General features: G+C 37.6%; 1 protein-coding gene across 2 annotated transcripts in view; it reads right to left on the minus strand.

The window, feature by feature from the left end:
- Window positions 1-26109, minus strand: part of CDH7 (cadherin 7) — a 382946-nt gene that overhangs the window by 311683 nt on the left and 45154 nt on the right. For both annotated transcript variants that reach the window (XM_063923399.1, XM_063923400.1), the window contains exon 2: window positions 23873-24219. In XM_063923399.1, the coding sequence (XP_063779469.1) occupies window positions 23873-24082 (210 nt within the window). In that variant the 5' untranslated portion in view covers window positions 24083-24219. The remainder of the gene's footprint in view (window positions 1-23872; window positions 24220-26109) is intronic.

Genomic DNA, 26109 nt, shown 5'->3' on the forward strand with positions numbered 1-26109 from the left:
GCCCATCTAGGAGCGGCACACAGTGGCCGAATGTCAAAAGTGGCCTGCAATTTTGCAGGCCACTGACTGCATCTCCTGCATGCTCCTGTCATTTCTCAAAAAATTCTGCAACCCCAATTAATTGTATGTGCAAAACATGGGACGTGCTGGAATTTGCCCAGATGTAATGCACGCACAATATTGGTGGCATTGTCCGATATCACAAATGCCCAGGAGAGTCTAATTGGGGTAAGCCCTTGTGTGATGACATCCCTCAGTTTCCATAACAGGTTGTCAGTGGTGTGCCTCTTACGGAAACCGGTGATACACAGTGTAGCCTGCCTAGGAATGTACTGGTGTTTGTGAGATGCTGCTACTGGTGCCGTGCTGTTGTTGCTGAGGAAGGCAATACATCTACCCAGTGGGCTGTTACAGTCATGTAGTCCTTAGTTTGCCCTGCTCCACTTGTTCATGTCCGTGGTTAAGTGGACACTGGGTACAACCGCATTTTTCAGGACAATGAGGACACTTTTCTTAATGTCCCCCTACAGTCTGGGAATCGCTTTGCTAGTGAAGTGGAATCTAGATGGGATTTGGTACCAGAGACACACTACCTCCATCAATTGTCTAAATCCCACTGCACTGATAGTGGATACCAGACGCACGTCTAACACCAACATAGCTGTCAAGGCCTCAGTTATCTGCTTTGCAACAGGATGACTGCTGTCGTATTTCATCTTCCTCACAAAGGACTGTCGGACAGTCAATTGCTTAGTTGAAGTAGTACAAGTGGTCTTCCGACTTCCCCTCAGGGATGGCAATCGACTCCCAGCAGCAACAACAGCAGCAGCGACAACAGCAGCAGTAGGAGGAAATGGCTCTGCATTTTTCCCTATTTTATCCTCCAAACTTTTGTTCTCCATTATTTTTCTAGAGTTATATAACAAAATGCAGAAGAGTGTAACCCTACACCACACAGGGCAAACCCTGTAAAAATTATTTGGATTAAATATTAATAACCCCTTTTATGACAGTACCACTGTACTTATATGGCAGTAACACTAAACATATATACCATTGGACTGGATTTATACGGCAGTATCACTGAACTTATACAGAAGTACCTTTGGACATATACGGCAGTATCACTGGATTTATATGGCAGAACTACTGAACTGGATTTATACGGCAGTATCACTGGACTTAAACGGCAATACTGCTGGACATATACGGCAGTTTCAGTGGATTTATATGGCAGTACCACTGGACATATATGGCAATATCACTAGATTTATATGGAAGTACCACTGGACTGAATTTATACAGCAGTACCACTGGACATATACGGCAGTTTCACTGGACTTGGTTTAAACGGCAGTTCCACTGGATTTATATGGCAGTACCACTGGATTTATACTGCAGTACCACTGGATTTATACAGCAGAATAACTGGAGTTATACAGCAGTACCACTGGACTTATACGGCATTACCACTGGACTTATATGGCAGAACAACTGGATTTATATAGCAGTACCACTGGAATTATATGGCAGTACCACTGGACTGGACTTATATGGCAGTACCACTGGACTTATATGGCAGTACCACTGGACTTTTATGGCAGTATCACTGGACATATATGGCAGTATTACTGTATTTATACGGCAGTACCACTCAACTTATACGGCAGTACCACTGGACTGGATTTATACAGCAGTACCACTGGACATATACGTCAGTATCACTGGACTTATATGGCAATATCGCAGGACTGGATTTATACGACATTACCACTGGACTTATATGGTAGTACCACTGAACTTATACGGCAGTACCACTGGACTGGATTTATACGGCAGTACCAGTGGACATATATACATCAGTATCACTGGACTTATACGGCAATATCACTGGACTGGATTTATACGACAGTACCATTGGACTTATACGGCAGTACCACTGGACTTAAACGGCAGTACCACTGGACTGAATTTATACTGCAGTACCACTGGATATATACAGCAGTATTACTGGAATTATATGGAAGTACCACTGGACATATATGGCAGTATCACTGGACTTATACGGCAATATCTCTGGACTAGATTTATACAGCAGTACCACTGGACATATACGGCAGTACCACTGGATTAATATGGCAGTACCACTGGACATATACGGCAGTATCACTGGAATTATATGTCAGTACCACTGGACATATACGGCAGTATCTCTGGAATTATACGGCAGTACCACTGGACATATGCGGCAGTATCACTGGAATTATACGGCAGTACCACTGGACGTATACGGCATTATCACTGGAATTATATGGCACTACCACTGGACATATACGGCAGTATCACTGGACTGGATTTATATGACAGTACCCCTTGATTTTTATGGCAGTACCACTGGACATATACGGTAATCACTGTAATTATATGGCAGTACCACTAGACATATATGGCAATCACTGTAATTATATGGCAGTACCACTGGACATATATGGCACTATCACTGTAATTATATCGCAGTACCACTGGACATATATGACGGTATCACTGGATTAATACAACAGTATCCCTGGACATATACGGCAGTATTACTGGACATATACAGCAGTACCACTGGACTGGACTTATACGGCAGTATCACTGGACTTATACGGCAGTATAACTGGACATATACGACAGTATCACTGGACATATACGGCAGTATCACTGGACTTATACGGCAGTACCACAGGACTTATACAGCAGCACATGGACTCCACCACTGCACTCATGCAGGACAACACAGCACCACTGCAATGACTAGACTTATACAGCATAACTGGACATATGCAGCAGAGGACACCACCACTGTGACTGGACTGATGCAGCACAAGACACCACCACTGTACTGATGCAGCACAACACAGCCCCACTGGACTGGACTTATACAGCAGCACTGGACATATGGCAGCAGAGGAAACCACCACTGTGACTGGACTGATGCAGCACAAGACACTACCACTGTACTGATGCAGGACAACACAGCACCACTGCACTGGACTTATACAGCTACACTGGACATATGGCAGCAGAAGACACCACTACTGTGACTGGACTAATGCAGCATAATACACTACACTGGACTGAGCAGCACAAGACAGCACTGGAATCGCCACCCTAATTTCCCAAACAGACACTGAGGGCAGAGACATGTCCTCTTGCTACACTCTCCAATTTCGGAGTGAAAATGGCGGTGATGCGCGGCTCCTTATATGGAATCCAAACCCCACAAGAATCCGACAGCGGGATGATGACGTTTTGCCTCGTTCTGCTTTCTGAGTCTAGTGGGAAGTCCTGAGCCGGACTCGGGACGTGAAGTTCGGTAGGGTTTGGTTCTCAGAGAACCGAACCCGCTCATCCCTAGCTGTAACAGATGTCATAGTATAGCCAGTCTATCCTTGCAGCACCATATTTTTCTTTGATGGCCATGGACTTTAGTGAACATCTTGTGCAGCGATTTTAGTTTATTATCTATGCTGCTGTAATTTTTGAGTGCCTTGGATCTCAGGATCTTTGAGATATTATGGTAGACAGTGACACGTTTTACTATTTCAGTCACTTGTAGCCTGATTTCCTCCACCCCAATGGTTATTGAGAAGCTCTCTGATCTCCTCCTCTGATCAATTAGCCATGCTGTTGCTGCGTTTGCTCTGCAGGGCTCTGGCAGATGACATCATGTCAGAGCACCCCAGTAAACCCAGGTTGTCCCTGTTTCCACTGCAGCATTACCAGGTTGTTTCCGTGTTCAACCTTGGTGGCTATTTGGGAAGGATTGCTTGGTAACTGGACCCAAGTTTTTTTTTTGGGGGGGAGCTGTTTTCACTGAGCCCAGACCTGGGTTGACACATGGCAATAACCTGGGATTTAGCGGTACTGGAAAAGGGTTATTATACAAATGGATAAATAAAATTCTGTTTTCTCAAATGTAAAATCACCTTATTTATTACTGTTGATTTCAAAATGTATAGTGGCACTTTATTGTGGATTTTTAGCTGTTTACAGTAGTGGTTTGTTTATTTATTTATATCCTTCCCATACAGAGATATAAAATAAATGATCTATTCAGAAATATTTTTTGACATTCCTTTTGCTAATGTTTGTATTTTGTAGCTAAATTGCTTGTAATAGTGTAACAGTGTTGTTCGTGTAATACAGAACAAAACGACATGATCACATTTCCTTAATTTTATTAAATGGCGCCAAAAAAGCCCAAACTTTACTTAATAATATACTCAGTACCATTGCAAGAGATTATATATTGATTTAAAAAAAAAAACCCTGATTCATCATTCTAAGTAGAACCACACAGAAGGCGGAATAATATATTTGATACATGTACAGTAGGTATGCAGAATGTATCTTTTATAACAACATACTTTAAACATAGTACTCTAATTTGTAAAGAATTGGCAGGGAATAAGTTTGTCTCTTGATGTTTGAAACTCTGCCAACCACTTAAAAAAAGTCTCACAAAACTTTTGCTGCTACTTACGACAATTTGCATAGAAAAAGGCAGAAGATACCACTAAGCCATTACCCAAACCAACAGATTGCCTTCTTAACAACTGAAGGAAAAATAATCTCTGAAGTTAATTATATTGCTAAACAATGTAATCACTTGTTTGCATCTGTTGGTACTTAGATTGCTCACAAGTTTAGCAGGACTTTTTTCACATATTGATGAACCGAATCACCGCATTTTGTGCCTTAAAAAAAGAATCAGTATGGAGTTTACTACAGTTTTGTGCCAACTACTGCAAACAAAGCAAGACAGTTGTGAAGAATATGAGAAAAGTTAGTTTAATGCAACCAATTTAAAGGATATGTAAAGAACGCTTATGAAATCAATACCCTGATATATTAGAAGTAAGTTTGTTAAGTCACAGAAAGGACAATTACATAGTACATCCACTTTCACACCTGTACATACAGTAGAAAGAAGTCAATGGTGAGTGAAGAGTGCTTGTATCAGCCTTCATTTCTAATTATAATGGTGATGCTTCTCAGCTGTGAACTCTTTTGCAAGGCGTTACATGTAATGTGCACTTTACTATCTCACCTTTTCTTGACTGAAAGGCAAGATCTGTTTATTCAGAAAATAATTTCTTTTTCTGCTATTCTCTCCATGGCAAGTATTGCCATAACAGCAAGAAATAGCTTGTGTTCTTTCAGCACCATTTCAGTGTTGATAACAAGCGTACAGCTCTTTCTTGCAGTCACACTGTCATTTCATGTTTGGCATAAACATTTGCTCATTTTGCAGCAGAACTACTCTTTTAGTAAGTTCTGTAATGCAAATTATATAATTTTCAACACATATAACTTTGTTGGATCTTTTTGTTTTGTTTTAGAAAGATTCCATTAAGTACAGTATTAGCACCAAAGTTGCTCACTGGCACCTGCAATGCCATCTGTAACATAACAGCATTTACCTGCCTGCAGTAAATGTGTTTTGAGAGGTATTTTATATCATACTTGCCTACCTGACCCTCTCCATGAGGGGGAAAATGCTCTGTTCCTGGACTTTCCTGTTAATGTATGATTGTCATCACCTGTGGTGAGCTGGGTAATTGATAAGAAAGGTGTTTCACCACAGGTGATGGCAATCATACATTACCAGGAAAGTCCAGGAACAGAGCATTTTCTCCCTCATGGAGAGGGTCAGGTAGGCAAGTATGTTTTATATCCATAATACCTTCCTCCCAACATGACCCTCTCCAGGAGGGACACAATGCTTTGCTTCTGGACTTTCTCTTTCTCTATGATTGTCGGCACCTGTGTTGAACAGGTAAATGGATAAGAAAGTGGTTTCACCACAGGTGCTGGCAATCAAACATTATTAGGGAAGTCCAGGAGCAGAGCATTCTGTCCCTGCTGGAGAGGGTCATGTTGGGAGGTATGCTTTAGCTGTCTGCTACAAGAAGAAACTGTGCAACAGTTATAGTATTTCAGTGTCTGTTGTGATGTTGTTTAAGCCGATAATGGACTATATATTGTATAACTGCTCTACATTTATTAATAGAATTCAGGAGTGATGCCTATTAACCACTTTACTGAAATTTTTCCCCTATAAAACTGCTCAGAAATATGTTTTTTTTTAAATTACTTATTAGAGTTTAATTTTTTTTATAATATTTTAAAATATGAAAAGAAAGAAATATATTGGGGTGTTGTGTACCCCCCCACATCAACAGGCCATATTCTAAAATAACTTATCAGTCCCCATTAGTAATAGACCCCCACTGGTCTCAAATACCACAACCCCTTAGTAGGAAAAAAACACAGAACATGTTTTATAACTACCCCACCCCAAACACACACCATTAAAATACCATCTCCCCCCCCCCTCCCACCCAATACCCCATGACTGGGGATTTTTATTAATTAATATCTTATCACCAACTCCCTTTCCAGTATAATTTAAAAGCTTTTATTCTTCTCCCCCCTTCCCCACCCCCATTGGTTGTATTTGAGCCTCTTGTAATTTCACTGTAAATTCCAAAGCATTGTCAGCAAAGGTGTCTTTAATAATATATTGTTTCACTTAATACTTACACATGTAGATGACACAGTGCATTAGAGGCTGGAAAAATATGCGTTGAAGTCATGTTTTTTTTATTTTGAACCCATACCTCTTGAAACAGCAACAACTTTAATCTTTGAGACTAGTTTACAACTCTGTATTTTAATTGCGACACATGTTTTAGTTAATATGTAAAGTGTTGCTGCATTGTGAAATGACTCTTATACTAAGTACTATACAGAGTGTCAATTATGTGAGCTTAAGTCACAGTTCTAGGTCAACATGACAAGTACAGTGCAGAAGTGAGAGCCTGTTTATGTGCTTCAATTTAAACACATTAAGTAATTGGGCAATAAGAAAGAACAAACATTTTACTGTGTTTTGGTCTTCAATTTTCATATCATTTTAAGAGCTAAACATATGTAGACCCAATGCATACTGTATATGCCACGTTTTTCTAAGCACAACCTATCTGTTTTACCTATCCACTGGTTTACCTATTTAATGGTTAATTTGTCTTCCAGTGTCCTGTCTATAATTTTGAAATGTCTATGTATATTGTAATTCTCATGAAAATTATTGCTCTATGATATTTTATTGATTGTAAACATGCAAATAAATAAAATGTAATAAACACATTTTTACCTTTTTTTCTGCTCTAGTTAGTAGATTAAAACATACTGTATAATGATGCTAATACCTTTTTTATGCCACTGGTAGCATGGTGTCCAATGAGGTGAGCTGTGCTAGGTTACATGTTCAGGTATTTTTCTGCGACTATGTCACAAGTGCCCCTAAGCTGCAGCATGACTGAAATGTTAACCAAGAAAATATTAATAGAGGCGCTCATATGTCCATGTGTACTGTATCTCAAATATAATAGCCAAGGAGTCCAATTTAATAAATTAAAAATATACTTTATTAAAACCAAGCTCTTGCTTGTTTATTACTACAGGTATATATAATAACCGTTTATGGATATTCTTATATAGATATATAGCAATAATATAATAAAAATTCAACATTCAAAAAAACCAAGTCTGTATGTCAATATAATATTTAGTAACAATATAATGTTCAGAAACAATAAGACTAATGAACCATACCGGGCATCCCCAGAATTTAGATTCAATTGGCTTTGTAAGCTGCTGGTAATGAATACAATTAAACTGGTCGCTAACATTAGGTAGCTTATAGTTACCAAGTTCAGGTGGATATCAGCATGAAGCTGCAGGAGTATAGGCCGTTTGTTCTGATGTTTATGGGGCCATAATAAGCTTGATGTAGATCTCCCCACAGATGTGTACAACTGTATCCTACAGGAAATTAACCCGACAATTCAGCGCTGTTGATATGAACAGTATTCGGACCGTATTTGTTATCAAAGCGTTAAAGCCGCTGAGTATGTTAACGAATGATGGGTCCCAGTACACATGGACATATGAGCACCTCTATTAATATTTTCTTGTTTAGTTTTCTATATTAGGAGCAATACACAACTCCTATATAGGGGTGAACGTATACCAAGTACTGCATCTAGCTTTTTGGACAATATAGTATAGGTCCAAAAAACAACATTGTCTTTTTTAATTATACACAGGTACTGCAAAAAATAGTGTTGGTTTGATGACTGAAATGTTGTGTCCATTTGGGGGCAGGGAATGGGTGGTGATGGCCAGTATTCCAAAAGTGGTGGTTGTTAGCCCTGTTTTCTGACAGTGGGAAGGCCAATGTCTGTGTCTTCCAATTCAGATTTACTGACCTCTGTTACAGAGATGAGACAGCCTTTCTGTGTAGCCTTAGGCTCACATAGATGGCTGATTCTGTGACCGATGGTCACTATAGTTATCCAATGCTACATCTCTGGATACAGCACTTGGATCTGCGAAGCTCACAATGGACACATTATGTCCTCCGATGCCTCCTGTGGCATTAGTATGTTCTTGCATCGCTGCTGCATCCAAAGACACAGCAACAATGCAAACAGCATCCAACTCTGAATCAGGCCCTATGTCTATACCCCCATTGAAGGCAGGCATGCAGTCTACCAAGCATATTATGAAACACTACTAAAGGGTATCTACCTTACTTTGGGAGTGTATTTGACATCCTGTGATAAAAGGCATATATGAATATATACAAGTGATGCACAAACATATCTGTAGATAACTATGATTTATAAATAGAGTATTTGCATCAAGACAGCTCTTACCTTTCCGGGAAAGCACTGCATGCCTGCTTGTGAGTTGAAAATCTGCCTAGTTTATCTTCCCATATCATAAGAGCAAAGTAATGTATGACCATTACCTGCATATACTTTTGATAATACAGGACATGAATGCAAGGAAATTGGTGCTACATCCTAAGGCATTTGGTATTTGTATTTTGTGCAGCAGCAACACAATACATTATATATGGGGCAGTATGGATGGTGTAATGGTTAGCATTACTGCCTCACAGCACTGAGGTCATGGGTTCAATTCCCACCATGGCCCTAACTGTGTGGAGTTTGTATATTCTCCATGTACTTGCGTGGATTTCCTCCGAGTACTCCAGTTTTCTCCCACAATCCAAAAATATACTGGTAGGTTAATTGGCTCCCAACAAAATTAACCCTAGCATGAATATGTGTCACATACATGCGGTAGGGAATATAGATTGTAAGCTCCACTGGGGCAGGGACTGATGTAAATGGTCAAATGTTGTCTGTAAAGCACTGCAGAATATGTGTGCGCTATATAAATAACTGGTAATAATAATATAGTAGCCACGTGCAGCTATTTTTCATAAATAGAGTCCTAAGCACCCACAACCAAATTTGTCGTATGTTTGATAACACTTTTGACTGAATTGTAATGTCTGGCAAAAAATTACCTCAACAAAGAGAGAAGAAAAAAAATGAAGATAAAAACTTTGAAGTCTTTGCAAATTGTATTTTGATTATGTATATTTATAATAGCTTACTGCATGGAAAGCACATCTGGGGTAATAGTCATTATTGACTATATGCATTTAACAGTTTAAAAACTGTTCTCCACTCATTAGAGTTTCTTATTTTATTCTATCATTTCTATATTTGCTTTCCAAATACATGTTATTGTGTCGACATTCAGAATAATGACATTCAGAATGACAATATACTGTATTAGTCAGTTATAATGTCAATTCAAAGTGACTGCCCTAAAGCCACATGCAATAAGGGGCACTACTGTGGCATAAGGTTTATAAGGGGCACTACTGTTTGGTATAATGTGAATTGTGGGCACTACTGTGTGGTGTAACTTGAATAAGGTGTACCACTGGAGGAGATCCACAGCATACATATTCTCCAAGTGTAGTGACTTCTTGCTATGCCTCTAGGACATTCAGAATGATGACATTCAGAATGTCATACTGTAATGTTGGCAGGTTCAGGATGTCAACATATATATTCAGTATGTTGATAATGACAATTGAAAAGGTTGACATGTTTAAAATGTACATTTTATGCATATTTACATTATGAACTCATGAGTTTAGGGTTAGGGGTTATGGTTACAGTTAGATTTATGCCTAACAAGGGTGGAGCAACTGACGGTCACACTCTAGGGACCAGCCACTCTGTAGCATGCTCCACAGGCTACTGCTCAACTGTGAGTCTAAATCATAGCTGAGCAGATAAATTAGCAGCTCTCAGTTTTCTCCTTTCTGCACTGAGTGCACCCCCTTTCTCCACGCTGTTTCATACCTGCATCGTGTAAGGATTAAACTAGCATCAAGATCCCCCTCTTTGCCTCCTCTGAGCTAGGTCCCACTTTCTACCCTGGACCTGATGTCAGCCAATCCAGGATGCATGGTTTGAGCATCAGTCATGCAGAAGGACAGAACATGGCGGCTGTGTCCCTCTCTGCTTATGGGAGGTCTGAGAAGGGTGTGTTGCTGGAACCTGGGTCACAGTGCCATGACGCCACATGGCAATAAGGAGCACTACTGTGGCATAATGTGTATAGAGTCCAATACATGTAGACATAATGTGAATTATGGGCACTACTGTGTCACATAATATGAATAAGGGTAACTACGGGGGAGCTCCATAGTATACACTAGCCCTGAGCACCATGACGCCACACTACACCTCTGCGTTAATGTTAAGCTGGAGTTAAGGTTAAGTGTGGTTAGGGTTAGTCTTTGGTCACTGACAAAATTCATATTGTCAACAATGCCATGACATTGACATCCTGAATGTCAACATTCAGACCATTTCAATATTCTGGTGTCAACTTTCTGAATACCAACAATCTCAATATCAATGTAATGTACCACACTCATCAAGAATACTGCAAAAGTATTAAGAAATTATATTTCAATAATTAAATAGATTATTTTATTAATCTTAAAGCAGCATTTATGATAACATTCAAATATTATTTGATAATCATGTTTTCTCCCCATATTTTCAAGTGTGTTTTTGCTTTTTTTCTGTTTATTCATATCAGTCAATAAATATTCAGTTAATGAAAATAAATAAAAAATAGGAGACTTGTTTGTGCATGAATACAAATAGCTGTGTAAGCATACTGTACATTGTACAATCAGACTAGTATTATGAATACATTCTGCTATTAACTGTTCCTGTGTTTGAAGACCAGGAGAAATGTCTTGTTAGAAGAAACTCATCAGAAATGTACAGAATTGTATAATGAATTGGAAGCATTTCTAAAAATAAAGATTGCTGAGTTTGATAAATGCTTAGAAAATGCTTGACTCTAAGAATGTCATAACCTCATGGTAGTTACGAACAACTTGGTAGAAATGTCCAGTGTTTAGCAGCTCAGGCACTCTTAAAAAAAAATCTAATTGCTACTGGTTGTGCTCTGTGGCATTGCTAAGTTTACAATAGAAAAAATATTCCAAAAAGTAATATAATATTGTACTGTATAGTGTACTTTTGAATAACAATATAGGTGAGGAAAATCAAATAAAAATATTACTTTAAGTATTTGTTGATGCTGTCTGTCAAGCTACTAAACTTATTTTCATATTTTCTGCACATTTCATTTCTACACCTTAATTACCTTGCAGTTTGATTATCAAATCTATGTACCAAATGTATTTTTCAAAAGACCTACCCATATTTTTTTTAACATTGTTAGATTTATCTACTAAATATTCTGCATAATACGGGTCTGTACTCACCAATGACTAATCATAAGGTCTCAAGAAATTTGGTGCATAACATAAATCAAATATTTTAATATTGACCAAATTTGTAAAGTTTGGTAATTTTGTATAGTATGTGAAAACATCTTTGTAGAAAGCAAAAAAAACAGACTTCAATGTTGACAGTCCTGATGGTACATTAAAATATAATGGATTTATTATTCATAGGTTTGGAGAGTTAAAAGTTAAATTGCTGGCTATTTCAATCCCTGATGAGGATTAAGGTAGAACACATGTGGTCTATGGGAAATAGCAGAAACTGAAGGGGGTGGCAAACATAATTCGTAGCCACTCTTCTCCCTGGTCAATGGGTAAAGGGGTAAAACTAGACTTCCGCTTCCGGATCCATGCAGGACGCAGCTTAACTTCGCTGCTCCGTTCTACACCCGACGATCTCGCCTTTAAAAGGCAGTCAAAAGCCTCCAACACCTCTCCCCCTGCTGCACACGTCTGCTGTGAATCCAGATGGAGAAGTTTCTGGCTTCTCCGCCCGCTGCCAAGCTGCTGCAGCCCTGCCAGGAGAAGCGCCGCGCTGAACCCATCATGGCGCCGGACACAGACACAGCGCCCAGTGTCCCTGCACATCAGAAAGCTGCTGCTGCAGCAACAGGGGATGCTGATTCTCCTCAGGTACAGCGCTCCCCTTACTCCTCTGTTACTTACAGGGATATAGTGGATGCAATACAAAACACCATGACCCCATTACTGACACATTCAGTGTCTGAAATTACTCAGCAGCTACAACATCTACAGGGAAGGGTTTCTGATACAGAAAACCATATTGGCACAATATCCCATGATTTATCTGAAGCACAGTGTCATATTTTAAGGCTCCAAAAAGAAAATCACCAGCTTTGGAATAAAGTTGATGATATTGAGAACAGATCTAGAAGCTGCAATATCAGAATAGTTGGAGTCCCAGAGTCAGTAAAAGGTCCTGCTATAACATCCTTTATAACCACCACCCTTCCAAAACTCCTGAAGATAGAAGCTGAATGCAAAGACCTAGTGATCGAAAGGGCCCATAGAGTTGGTCCCCCGCCTAAACCACATGACAAGAGGCCTCGGGTTATTATATTCAAATGCCTAAATTATCTACACAAGCTTGCTATCTGGAAAGCATCCAGACAGATTCAAGATCTGACATGGGAGGGCAAACGTATTCGTCTCTTTCAAGACTTTTCAGTCGAGCTCTCCACGGCGAGAAAAGCCTTTTCTCAGATCTGCTCATCCCTCGTCTCAGAGAAAAGAAGATTTGCTCTCATGTACCCGGCACGCTTACGCATCTTTGTTGGTGACAAGCACTATGACTTTAACTCCCCAGATGATGCTCAAGCCTTTCTGAGAGAAGAGAGTCTCCTGATGCCTGAAGATATCTCAGACCCACCTCCTTCACAAAAATAGACTTTGCTCTTTTACCCATGTTCAGCTTTGTTTTGTTTTTGTTTGTTTTTTAAGCAAGTTCTTATAACAAACCTTCTTTACATTGTTCTACACATCCTCCCAAGGCAGGTTACCCTCACTATTACATAACCACCAGGTCTTCTGAATATCTAGGCTACCTCCACCCCCCCTCCCTCATCCCCCCCTCACACACACTCCCCCCCCTCTCCCCCCTCTTTTATCCTATACTAAATGCCTTCTACTGCTACTAGCTTTACAGAATACACTGTATCACCCGCCCTCCCCTTTTTTTTTACTGATGTCTATCTAATCTCATACTTAAACTACTCAATTGTCATCTATTATAAGTTCAAAGAGGTCTTTTCAATTATTGTTCACGGTGCTAGAACACCTGTCATGTTCCGATATGTTTAATTCTGGTTATTTAAGCACTTTAAAAAGTGCTGTTTGTTTTTTTCTATGTTTTCACATACTGCGGAAGCAATATGCCACATGGCATTCTGAATCTTCATATGTCATGAGGTCCATACCAATGAAAAATGTACTTTCTTTTGTTGCTTTGTTGTCTTGTTTACCCCCCCCCCCTTCTTGTCTTCCCTTTTTGTGTGTCTCCACTACTTCCAGGTCTCCCAGCAAGATTACTAAAGTATATACTGTGCAGCTGAAGTACTCTATCAACGACTTAACATGACTTCTCTAAAGATTGGCTCGATCAATGTGGGAGGCTTCAACTCTCCAGCAAAGCGGCGAAAGGCATTGGTTTATCTAAATAGACAGAAATTAGATATAGTATTCATTCAAGAATCTCACCTCACTGCAAAGGAAACTGTCAAATTACAGATGCTAAATTGGCGACTCCTAGCCTCCTCTCCTTTTACTTCTAAATCTAGGGGAGTTGTTATACTGATTTCTAAAACCCTCCCATTAGAAGTTTTATCCACTGAAATAGATCCAGAGGGTAGGTTTGTCATAGTCTCGGCTAAAATATACTCCACCACCTACACTTTATGTTCCCTATACGCTCCTAATTCCTACCCCAAACCTTTCCTTCACACTTTAATTCAGAAGTTATTACCCTATGCCTCCTCTAATATCATTTTAGGAGGTGATTTTAATTTAATATCTCACCCTTATCTAGACAAATTCCATTATAAGAAATCTCTCCAGCCTTTACCTAAATTAGGTATACCCTGCTATTTATCTATGCTTCAACTGGTTGATGTGTGGAGAGCTCTTTTTATCCTCCGCTCACAATACCCTATCCCGTATAGACTATATCACTTTATCTAATACCCTCTTTACCCATGTCACAGACTCTGGTATTGAGCCAATAATAGTGTCGGATCATGCTCTGGTATGGCTAACATTAAAATCTCAAAATGAAATTTCCACACACAGAACTTGGAGATTCCCAGCACAACTGAGTAATTCTCCTAAATTTAACTCTCACTTAAACAAAGCTTGGGAAGATTACCATGAGCACAACAAACACTTTCTTGCCTCAGATCCGTCGCTTTATTGGATGACTGCGAAAGCAGTTCTTAGAGGATCCATCATGTCATATGAATCTCAGGAAAAGAAACGAAATTCTGAGTCATATATATCTCTTCAACAAACACTTTCCAATGCCTATTCTTCATATAGCTTAAACCCTTCCACCACCAATAAATCCTTATACTTAGCGGCTAAAGTAAAGTTTGATGAATTACTACAATCACTATCAGATAAGTATCAATTCTCATCTAATTTTCGTTTCCATAGATACGGAAATAAGACCAGCAAACTTTTAACTAATATTTTAAATGGTACCAGACCCCCAATGAGAATCCACCCATTACTCCTTCCTGACGGAACACACACTTCCTCGAATAAACAGATAACCCAAATAATGAGAGACTTTTTTGCAGATATCTATGCCTCTAACCAGCCCACCCCTCCCTCTAATCCTTCTGACATGTCTCCTGATACATCTACCTCTATCTCCTCCTCTTCCTTAGATATTTCTCAATCCATGTGGCATGAGTTGCCATACCCCCAAGTTCCTCAAGACCTAATCCCATCACTAATACAGCCAATTACTGTTGAAGAAGTTAGAAAGGCTATCAAGTCCTTAAAGCCAGCTAAAACGCCTGGTCCTGATGGATTCTGCGGGGATTTTTATAAACTATTTATCGAACGTCTCAGCCCAATATTAACGTCATTTTAACTATATTCTATTTAATAGTTCTCTTCCTTTATACTTCAATTCAGCAATAATTAAATTACTACCAAAGCCGGGAAAATACCCCGCTCTCCCAGGATCATATAGACCCATCTCATTATTAAATTGTGATTACAAACTTCTCACTAAAATTCTTGCAACTAGGTTAAATCCACTCCTTCCCGCAATGGTCCATCCGGATCAGACAGGATTCATTAAAGGCAGACATTCAGTCACGAACATTCGCAAGGTTCTGGCTGCAGTCAAGGCTGGAAGGGAGGGAACAGATGCGTCCGGTGGTAAAATCATCCTTTCCATAGACGCTGAGAAGGCTTTTGATCTAGTACATTGGACGCATCTGTTCCTTACATTAGAACGCTTTGGATTTCCTCCCACCTTCATCGCTTTCCTTAAGACAATCTATTCTTTACCATCTTCTCAAATAGCCTGTAATGGGTTCCTTTCTCCTCCATTCCCAATACAGAAAGGAACACGACAGGGTTGCCCCCTTTCACCCCTTCTATTCGCCCTGGCAATCGAACCCCTTGCAATCGCCCTCAGCTCAGCCACACAATTTTCTGGTATACATATTTTCTCCTCAGAGTTAAAAGTTTTATTTGCGGATGACATGATCCTCTTTATCTCTAATCCGATAAAATCCCACCCAGTAATACTGGACATTATTGCCTCTTTCAGTCCCATCTCAGGATATTAAATTAATATATCCAAGTCAGTGATCTTGCCCATCCATTCTTTATCCCCCAAGCTTAGCTCCCATTCTGTCTTGACCCAGTTTCATATTCAACCCTCACAAGTCACATATCTAGGAGTCCAAATTACTAATAACCCATCGACACTTTACTCAGCTAATTTTACCCCTCTTCTCTCTAAAATCTTTTCTCAACTAGAGTCATGGTCTAAACTTCCGTTATCTCTATTTGGTAGAGCAGCAGTCTTAAAAAGCGTTATCTTTCCTAAAATCTACTATTTCTTACAAATGTTGCCGTGTCTTCTTACTAAACATGATATACGCAATCTGGAAAAAGCTATCTCCACCTTCTTATGGAATAGTAAGAGATCGAGATTAGCCTTAAAAAAACTCTATAAATCAAAAACCTCAGGTGGCCTAAATCTCCGAAATTTTTCTTTATATGCTCTCACCACCCATTTCCGTTATATTGCTGATTGGCTCATGGAAACATCCACCCACACAGATAAAACCCTAGAACAACATATCTTCCATCCATTCTCTCCCAGAGCACTTCTCCATACACCAACCAGTCTTATACCTAAACATATGTTACATCATATTTTATTTCGAGATACCTATAATAGCAGGATTAAAATAAATAAAACCCTTAAATCCTCATATACCAGAACTCATTCATTCCTCTCTGGGGTAACCCTAACTTCACACCGTCCCTCTCTAACTCTACTTTTCACCAGTGGTCCGAGAAAGGTCTTAACCTAGCCACAAAACTATTTGACCCAGGAGGATTTGTTCTATCTTTTTCCTCCGTCAAAGACTCCTATGATCTTCCTAACTCCCATTTTTATTTATATTTACAAGCACGACACTTTGCCCAATCTATAAAACCAAATAACTCAATGCTCACTCTAACCCACCCTCTAGACACATTTCTCAACTCCCTCTCCAAACATGCCTTTAAGTCCAAATCACTCTATCTTATTCTTACAACACCCCAAAAAGATAATAATCTCTACGCACTAACCCGTGCCTGGAGTGCTGATATTCCTACAATATCAAGAAATGATCTATTCAACACTCGGACCCCTAAGATAATGAGCATTCTCCAGTCAGTTTATCTACAGGAAGTTCACTTCAAATCATTACACAGAATATATATAGCACCTGCTCAAAGAATACATCTATCAAACTTAGAGTCTGGCATATGCCCTAAATGTTCTATGACTAATGCAAAATTTTTCCACTCCTTCTGGGCCTGTGTAAAAATTTTGAAATTCTGGTGTAAAGTTCTAGCTTTCCTTAACTCATCTATTCAAGTGAAACTAGAGTTGAATCTTCTAGCTTGTTTATGTCTAAATTTCGAGGGTTGGCGCCTTCCTACAAAAGATCACAATCTCTCTCCTTTTCTTATTATCACTTTAACTATGGCAAAGAAACTCATCCTAATTCACTGGATTGAGAAATCCTCTCCATCCATCCAAGAACTGAAACATAAACTCTTACAACTGATCTATTTTGACAAGAGAGCCCTTCTTCTCAATTCAAATAGTCAAGTCAATTAATTTACACAAAAATGGGGAAGATACATCTCCTCTCTTGATGCTGAGACTAGAAAAGGTATTTGGTATAATCTTACTGTTACTCCAGACAATCCACAACTATAGTCTCACCTACTCTCTTGATTGTTGTGCACATATATGCTTGTAAATGCAACATGGCCTTCTACTCCTCTCCCTTCTCCCCTCCCATACCCCCTTCACTGTCTTCGTCTTTTCCCATTTGGTTTTCTTTTCTTTTTTCTGTTTATGACTTTTATTGAATACACCCACCCATGTTACTTCATTAATGTATAACTCAAATAGTTCCGATTACTATGGCATTGTACAAATACCTATATATTTGTTTGAAATGTTTAATTCTTGTATAACTTTATGAATGTTCACTTTGCAACGTCACTATACATCTGTCCACATGGACAATTTTGTTTATAGCTCTCTCTTGATGTATTATATAATGCCTATAAGTGTTGAAATGAATAAAAAACTTTAAACCAAAAAGGGGTAAAATTAAAGTAAGTGTATGCCCTATAGTTTGCTTAAATGAATGTGTGCCCACTTACTAAATTATTAAAAATAATGTATGACCTTTATCTTATAAAATATGTCCCCCCACAGAATACATAATCTGTGTGGACCATTTAAATTATATAATGATAATAATGAATATTTGCAATTAAAAAAAACAACTACTGTAATATTCTGCAGAAAATACTTACCTTCCATCTTGTTGTCTTTGTGACTTTATACAATATATTCCAATGGGGGAAAAATATCTCCAGTGCAAGCAGAGTGGACCCTTTGGTATGGAGAATAAGCTTACCTTTGGCAAGAGCACTTACTTTATAGATTGGCATTCAATCAGGAGCAGATTCTCATTATTTGCAATGTAAAAAAAATGGGATGGCAAATAGCAGCGAGTCTGGTAAGAAAATGGCAGAGGGGTGGGTAACTAGATGCTGGTAAGTCGCAGTGTGTTGCTGTAAACAACTGCACCCATGTACTGTATGCACAATCACTAACACAGGTGGCCATGGTCAGACGGTGAAACCTCACCTCCATAGGACTGGTGAAAGTTTTGATGTTGCATCCACTATAAACTGATGGTGCATCTAAATATGCACCATGATGTAACTCCACCACTGCAAGGTGCAGCAAGTGGGTGCCTCAGTACTAATGATATCGGCCATTGCGTTAGCATAAGATGCAGGCTGTTATAACTCAGAATACATCCCATAGTGTAGGAGGCACATTTTAAACATAACTAAATGGTGTACATACAGTAGAAATGGTTAGGGACAGCAATACATTTGCATTTACCCAAGCATTATTTGTATGTGATTTTATGTGAGACCACTCTGAAGTATTGATGATTTTATACTAAGAACATTTTAGAAGTACTAGAGCTGCCTAGCCTTTTGTTTTGCTTTCGTTATATTTCAGTTTTGTTGAATCACAACTGACAGTTACTATGTAATGATGAGCAGAGATAGATTTGTTCTATAACAATTCTAAAATTACATAATGACAATGACAGTTGACAAATGAAATAATAATTTTCACAGCTAAGAAGAAAAAAACACACAAAATATACATACGTGTAGATGATGATAAAACACACAAAATATACATACGTGTAGATGATAACAATGATGATGATGATAACCAAAACTGCATAATAATAGAAATGTTAAATGAAGTCCAACACCTGAAAGCAAAACAAATTAATATAAAATGCTATTCCACAAGTAGGAAATGTTCACAGTAAATTTGCTTCAGATTGATACATACTTGAATTAACAGCAAAATTCAATCCTTGCTGATATGATGAGGATGCACCTTATCGTGCTACAGTAACTACAGCGCTGTCAATCCATTTTAATTAAAAAAATTGGTCAAATAGCAAAAAAAGCACAATATCAACACAATCTTATTCTGTACTTACATTGATCGAGCCAAATATTCCTGTTTACAATGCACACATATACAGTGGCATAACAATTGTGCATGACTCTGGGACCCACCTCCCCCACATCCAAGTCACTTTTGGCATTGTTGCTAAAATAAGCACTGTGGCAATTGTTGCTGGAGAAGTTGCTCCCCATGTTCCCCTTAGGTGACCTGAGATCGCGTCTGCTGGCAGCTCCTTTGTATATCTCTCCATGATGCTGACATCATGAGACAAATCGAGGAGCAACCCATTGAAGAGGGATTATATGGTTAGTTAAAAACAGTGACTGAATGGGGTCTGCATGGGTTGGAGTGAAGATGCACACTGTATTATAACCAGGGACTCAATTATTGGACTTACTATGAACTGGAGCTGGACACTGAGGACACGTCCTCTCTATACACACTCTGAGACTGGAGTGAAAATGTCCGTGACGCACGGCTCCTTATATGGAATCCAAATCCCGCAAGAATCTGACAGCGGAATGATGACATTTTGCCGCATTTAGGTTTCTGAGTCAGGCGGGAAAACCCAAGCCGGACTCTGATCCAGGCTCGGAAGGCAAAGTTCAGTAGGGTTCGGTTCTTTGCAGCATTTCGGGGTCTATTATTCCCCATTGTCAGACAGCATTCACAGGAATATGGACTAAAAATTCATGTATAACATATAAATAAGATATTTTTTAAGATACAATCATATATTGAAAGTAGGTTTTATAAGTTTCCAAAAAGAGTTAAAAACACTGCATGTACAGAGATATTTACTAAGGATGGTATCAGTATATGTATAGACCCAGTAAACAGTAAATTGTTAGAATATACAGTTAAAATAAACAAACAATAGAGACTTATATACATAATCTTAAGTAAATAAGCTAAAAGGGCACAACATATTCCCTGACCATTAATTAGAGGAAAGGTATAATTTCATATGACTCATTTAACCCATGTGGTCCCATGGTGTTTAGAGTATAGTTCCAATACATCTCCCTTCGTGCCATTTTTTTATCCCGGTCCCATACATATATGCTCAATGGCTTTAAAACACAATGTCGCTGGGTCAGAATTATGATATTCTAACAATTGCCATCATGTCCTGGCAAATCACAATTAACGGTTGCCATCATGTCCTGGCTTCAGGCACTTGACACATTTCTTCTATGCTGGAATAGAAGCCTTGGTGTACCACTGGAACAAATGCTTGGACAACCTTGTGGACTATGTGGAAAAATAATCTGGACGAAGGCCATACTATATATATAGTCCTTGATTTATATTGGGGTTTTTTTCTTGTGCATTCAGGCACTATTATTTTTATTTATCTATGTTCTGATATCTATTTAAACCCCAAAGAGGTTTATTTAATAGCTGCCAGTAAACACAGGATCAATTAAGCCATATCTGTATTTTTAAAGTGTATGGTCAACACTATTTATTTAGTTAATATGGCGTTGCGCTGAGGCTTTTGTATGTTTGTTGTAAACAGATTATTGAAAGTGTGCATCAAAATATATGGGACTGATTCTCAAGTCAAAATGAACACAGCTTTTGTGGATTTCAACATGGTACGCCTGTACTAAAGGAAGAAATTACTTCTGCACATGTGATTAATCAGGTATGCACACGCAGATGGAGATCACTTGATTGATCTGTCTGTCAACATACCACAGTTTCCGTGATATGGGTGTTTCTGAGGCGTAATTTAGTGGAAACCATGCAGTAACACTGAACTGTTCTGTCTCATGGCATTGTCATAGGTATGCAAACAATCTTTCTTGCTCACTGATAACATGCAGACAGAGATAGGAAGTCTGTTTCAGTTGCATCTTTTGAATACAGCTTGGGGCTGGTGTGTGTCCTAATGCTAAGGATGATGACTGTGGCTGTTGATGGTGGGATTCCACACAGGCTTCCTACAAAGGTGTGTTCTCACATAAACATAACTTAGTAAGCAGGCTGCCATGGCCATACAAAAAAAACAAATGCAGATGCAATTGACACAGAATCGGCCCCATAATATACCGATTTCACATTTGCTAAACTATTTAAATTTGGAATAATACAATCCATTAAAGATATTTTTTGAAAGCACATAATATAGAAAAAATGTAAATATTACTACTGTCTCAAAATGCAAAGGGAATTTTAACAATATATTCTCTATCAAACACAACACTGATAGTGTAGCAATAAATTACACATGAATTTAAATGTATGAGTATTTGATATTATTTAAACAGCTTATCAAATCACCATATGAAACATCAGACTTGAACAAAGGTTATAATTGCTATATATTAACTTAACCACATACAGTAAACACATTCAAGAAAAAAAGTCCTCTAAGTCAACCATTGTGTAGTATGAAAGATTTACTGTTTTAAAACAATATATTGAAAATCCTTGCAAAATAAAAACAATGTTTTCAATCATTTGGTAGTATCAACCCTTTTATGCATTTGGAATGTGCAGTCACATAATTCCAGATGTGAGTTTGCAGTGCACGCTGTCACACTGAGGTCCATCCATGATTAAATCTATCCTTCCAAAGTGTTTTGTTGGAAAGGACAGCACCATAGCTCACTCCTAGGCAACTTCTTCAGGAATCAAATCACTAAAATTGTTGCTACATTTATTCCACTATCAGTGCCTTCCAGTTGTGTTTTTTGTTCATTTCAAGATTTTGTCCATGTTTGGATGTAACAGGAGGAGCAGTTGTTCATATGGTTATTAATACTTTATTAAACTTGTTTAGCACATGACGAGGGATGTGTTTTATATATTATTCATATTAGTAGAGTAGATATAGAGCATAAAGGAATATACAGTATGTAGACTTAAAAAAAAATATTACTAATAGTAGCGTAAAGGAAACACGAGTTAGATATGTAATCTAAAATATGTTAGATTATCGAGTCTCCTTAACAACATACCAGATTCACCACTAATATGTAGGTCACCAGTGATCTTAATGGATTTCATATTATAAATGAAGAATTGAGTATCACAAAAACTTTTTCCTTGTATGTTTTATAAATGTTCTCCTTTTCTTTCATAAACAATAATAGGGTGCATTTTATGTTTTTCTACAATAGGTGTAACTAGTATCCATATGCAATTTATGTGTGTGGGGGTGTGTGTGTGTGTGTGTGTGTGTGTGTGTGTGTGTGTGTGTGTGTGTATATATATGTATATATATATTAGCTTCAACCATGCAAATAATGTTTTTCTACTGTATCTCATGAAATTATGGGATTTATATTTAACAAAATAGAAATAGTGATAGATTAATGTCAATGTGGCTATTTATGCAGTCCAAATGTAACATATTAATTTCCTCTGACTATTCTCTGAAATATCACTTTATGCAATTTTTTTAAATACAAAGTACATTCATACAATAATACATTTTTGACATCAGATTTATTTTGCACATATAAAATCTATTATTGAATATCAAAAAATTTTAAGATTTTTTTTTACAAAGTTTGTAATACAACGCTTTCCTTTCCAATATAGAGTTAGTACAGATGTAAGTATTCACTTTGAAATTATTTAGGGGTATTAAAATTAAAAGTTTTAATATAAATAAATATATAATTCAGACTACCTTTCATTATTCATTAGCATACAAATATATGTTATAATAACATCATAAACATCACTTACATACTGTGTCTAGTACATGCACATTATGATATTTTACATTTACAGTACTAAACAGGATGTTTTCATCATATGTTGACTGTTTTTACATATTACTCAAACAAATCTTTAATATGACATGCAAAATATTTAAAATAACTTTTGCCTTTATTTTTATATTAATTTTATTTATACACTATTTTTCTTAGGTGCATGTCTCTGGTTAACCTATGTATTATTCTACTGTACTGAATGTAAATCTTTGATGGTTAGTGGTATTTTAGAAGAGCTTTTATGTTTACATTAGACTTGTTGATCATGGGTATGGATGTCTAAAAATATTTATTTTGGAACATTTCCTGATATTGTACATTTTCATTTCATTAGCTAATACTGCATTTTATTAATTCAAGAGCATTAAAAACACTACAAAACAATAGTTTTATGTTAAATTGTAGTTTATACTATTGTTGAGATGGATTTGTCAGTGACAAATCTGAAGATTAGATACAGGATATATGAACTTTCTATTTTGAATATCCCACCAATATTGTTCAGTGCTCTGTTCTCTAACACAGTTATCCAAATACAGATAAAGAAAGATAGGTTATCTATTTACAGTATGTATTTTATATGTTTATGGTACTTACTTTCCCCACATACAAAGGATCTGTTCCTGTGTATTCCTCCAGTACGAAGAACTGGTTCCACACCCAGCTCCGCTTTGTTCTTGATTTCCCAGATTGAATGTAAGGCTTAGATGTAGACATTGAGAGCTCAGCTTGGCTTATTCCAGAAAGACAAAATAAAATAGCTATAAGCTGAAGATAATGACACATTTCATGTTTGCCCATCTTCATTTTTCTGACTTTAAATAAAAGTGTTAAACAGTTCCCAAATGTCTTAGTAGAAAATCCAATACTGTTCCAGACAGAGTTTTAGTGTCGAAGGTGGAAAGTTACTTGAAAGATATATCCACAGAAAAAGACTTAAATGCCTAAGGGAAAAAAAAGAAAAAGGACAGGAAGCTTTGTCAAAATAGTTATTCAATTTTCTGTATATCTAGCACAAGATAAATATAAAACATCTACTGTAAGTTCTGGTGTAATTTCTCATCATACTGTAGATGTATATAGATGGGCTAGTAATACAAATAGCGAGCCTTGCAAGGTAGAGATAGACAAATACAACATGTTGCAAAATGTAAAATAACATTTCAGCTAACCAATGAAACTCCTTTATGTCAAAAGCTACTCTGCAGTTTCCAGTAGATCATATCATACAGTAGATTAATGTAGTAGTGCAGCTTTTAGAAATGAAAACAAACCAACATGCAGTAGGGGCCATTTCTGAGTCGCATTCTGCTTTTACGACTGCATCTATACACGAATGCTAGTAAAAGCCATTCCCCTGGTGCACAAGTGAGCAAGTACTGAGATGCCCACTTTGAGCATCTTTAGATGAACAAATGTCACTTGGTGCACCATATCATCGAAACTAGCCACTACAGCCGTGCTATCAAATCTTTCACAGCCACTACAGCAACACACCTATGACACACCAATAACATGCCCATGGGATGAACCATATCTGTGTATGAACTTAGCTATCTCCCTGTCACTGTGCAAGAATGACCAATACATTTTCATGGCATTTCTGGGACCGTGTGTTTTTCACGTGTCTCAATTGCAACTGTGACACTGTGTGCACGGACTCTGGATGCATGGGCAGTGAGACTTAGATGTGTGCACAGATTTAAAAAAAAATCATCACTGAACTGCATCAGACATTGGCAGTACAGTATATCCGACACAGGTCCATCATGTGTCAGCAGGAATTTGGCTTACAATGGTTGTAGCAGCATGTTCAACCAGAAAGAAAAACTTACCTAATTACCATTTTGGAAGCATTAAATTGGGGAATAAATTATAGTAGAAGGGGTCAAGATAAGAATTGCTTTGTAGTAGCTATTTTTTATTGTAAAACCAATTATAGGATTAACTACAAGCATTACTATTGCTTCTCCTACTTCATCACAGTATTTGCAGTTACAGTAAAGCAACAACGTTGTATAATTACAATTTTATTCAACATTAACAGATTAATAACATTGGTAAAATATACAGTATGTGTTGATATGTCTTATTGGTGCAGAGCAATAGGCACCAGTGGAATGTGAAATTACATTTAAGCCAGACACTGCAGTATGTTCAGTTTTAATGTAGATTAAATAGTATTTTTTGCTTGAGATTTATTCATTTAAATGCTATAATTTTATATTACATTATATACATATTCAAGAACAATTACCTATAAAGGATGCTTTAAATGTTTTCTGATAAGTAAGCTAAAGTGCTAGATCTAAATGAAGACAAAAAAGATTTAGACAGAGTTTTCCATTCTAACGTGAAGCACTGATGTTGTGTATTTGCAGTAGAGTATGTGTACTTCATATGTTACTGGATGGCTGACCCAAGAGCCATGGCAAAACAAGGCATTGCAAACAATTCAAATAGATATTTGAGATTTCCTTCACTGCCACTATTAAAAACGTTTTGATCTTGTATTATATCAAGGCAGGAAACATCTCACTCTTTAGAGGTATATATGTATAATGAAGTGCAAAAAGAGATCCAGGGCACTGGAAAACATAATACTGAATTGTCAACTTGACCAATTTCATTGCTGAATGATTTATCTTGGATTAATTAATTAAATGGTTTAAAGTTTTTTTTTTTATTATCCTTTCATTACTTAAGACCAGATCAATACAGCCAGAAGATCAGTGTTAAGCTAATAACCAGACAGCTATCTCTTGGATGACCTGGTTCTATTTGGCCTTTTATATCAAAGCTTCACATTTCAGATAAAACCTTTATTAGCTATT

This window comes from Pseudophryne corroboree, chromosome 5, assembly GCF_028390025.1.
Source record: "Pseudophryne corroboree isolate aPseCor3 chromosome 5, aPseCor3.hap2, whole genome shotgun sequence".
In the NCBI taxonomy this organism is placed as follows: domain Eukaryota; kingdom Metazoa; phylum Chordata; class Amphibia; order Anura; family Myobatrachidae; genus Pseudophryne; species Pseudophryne corroboree.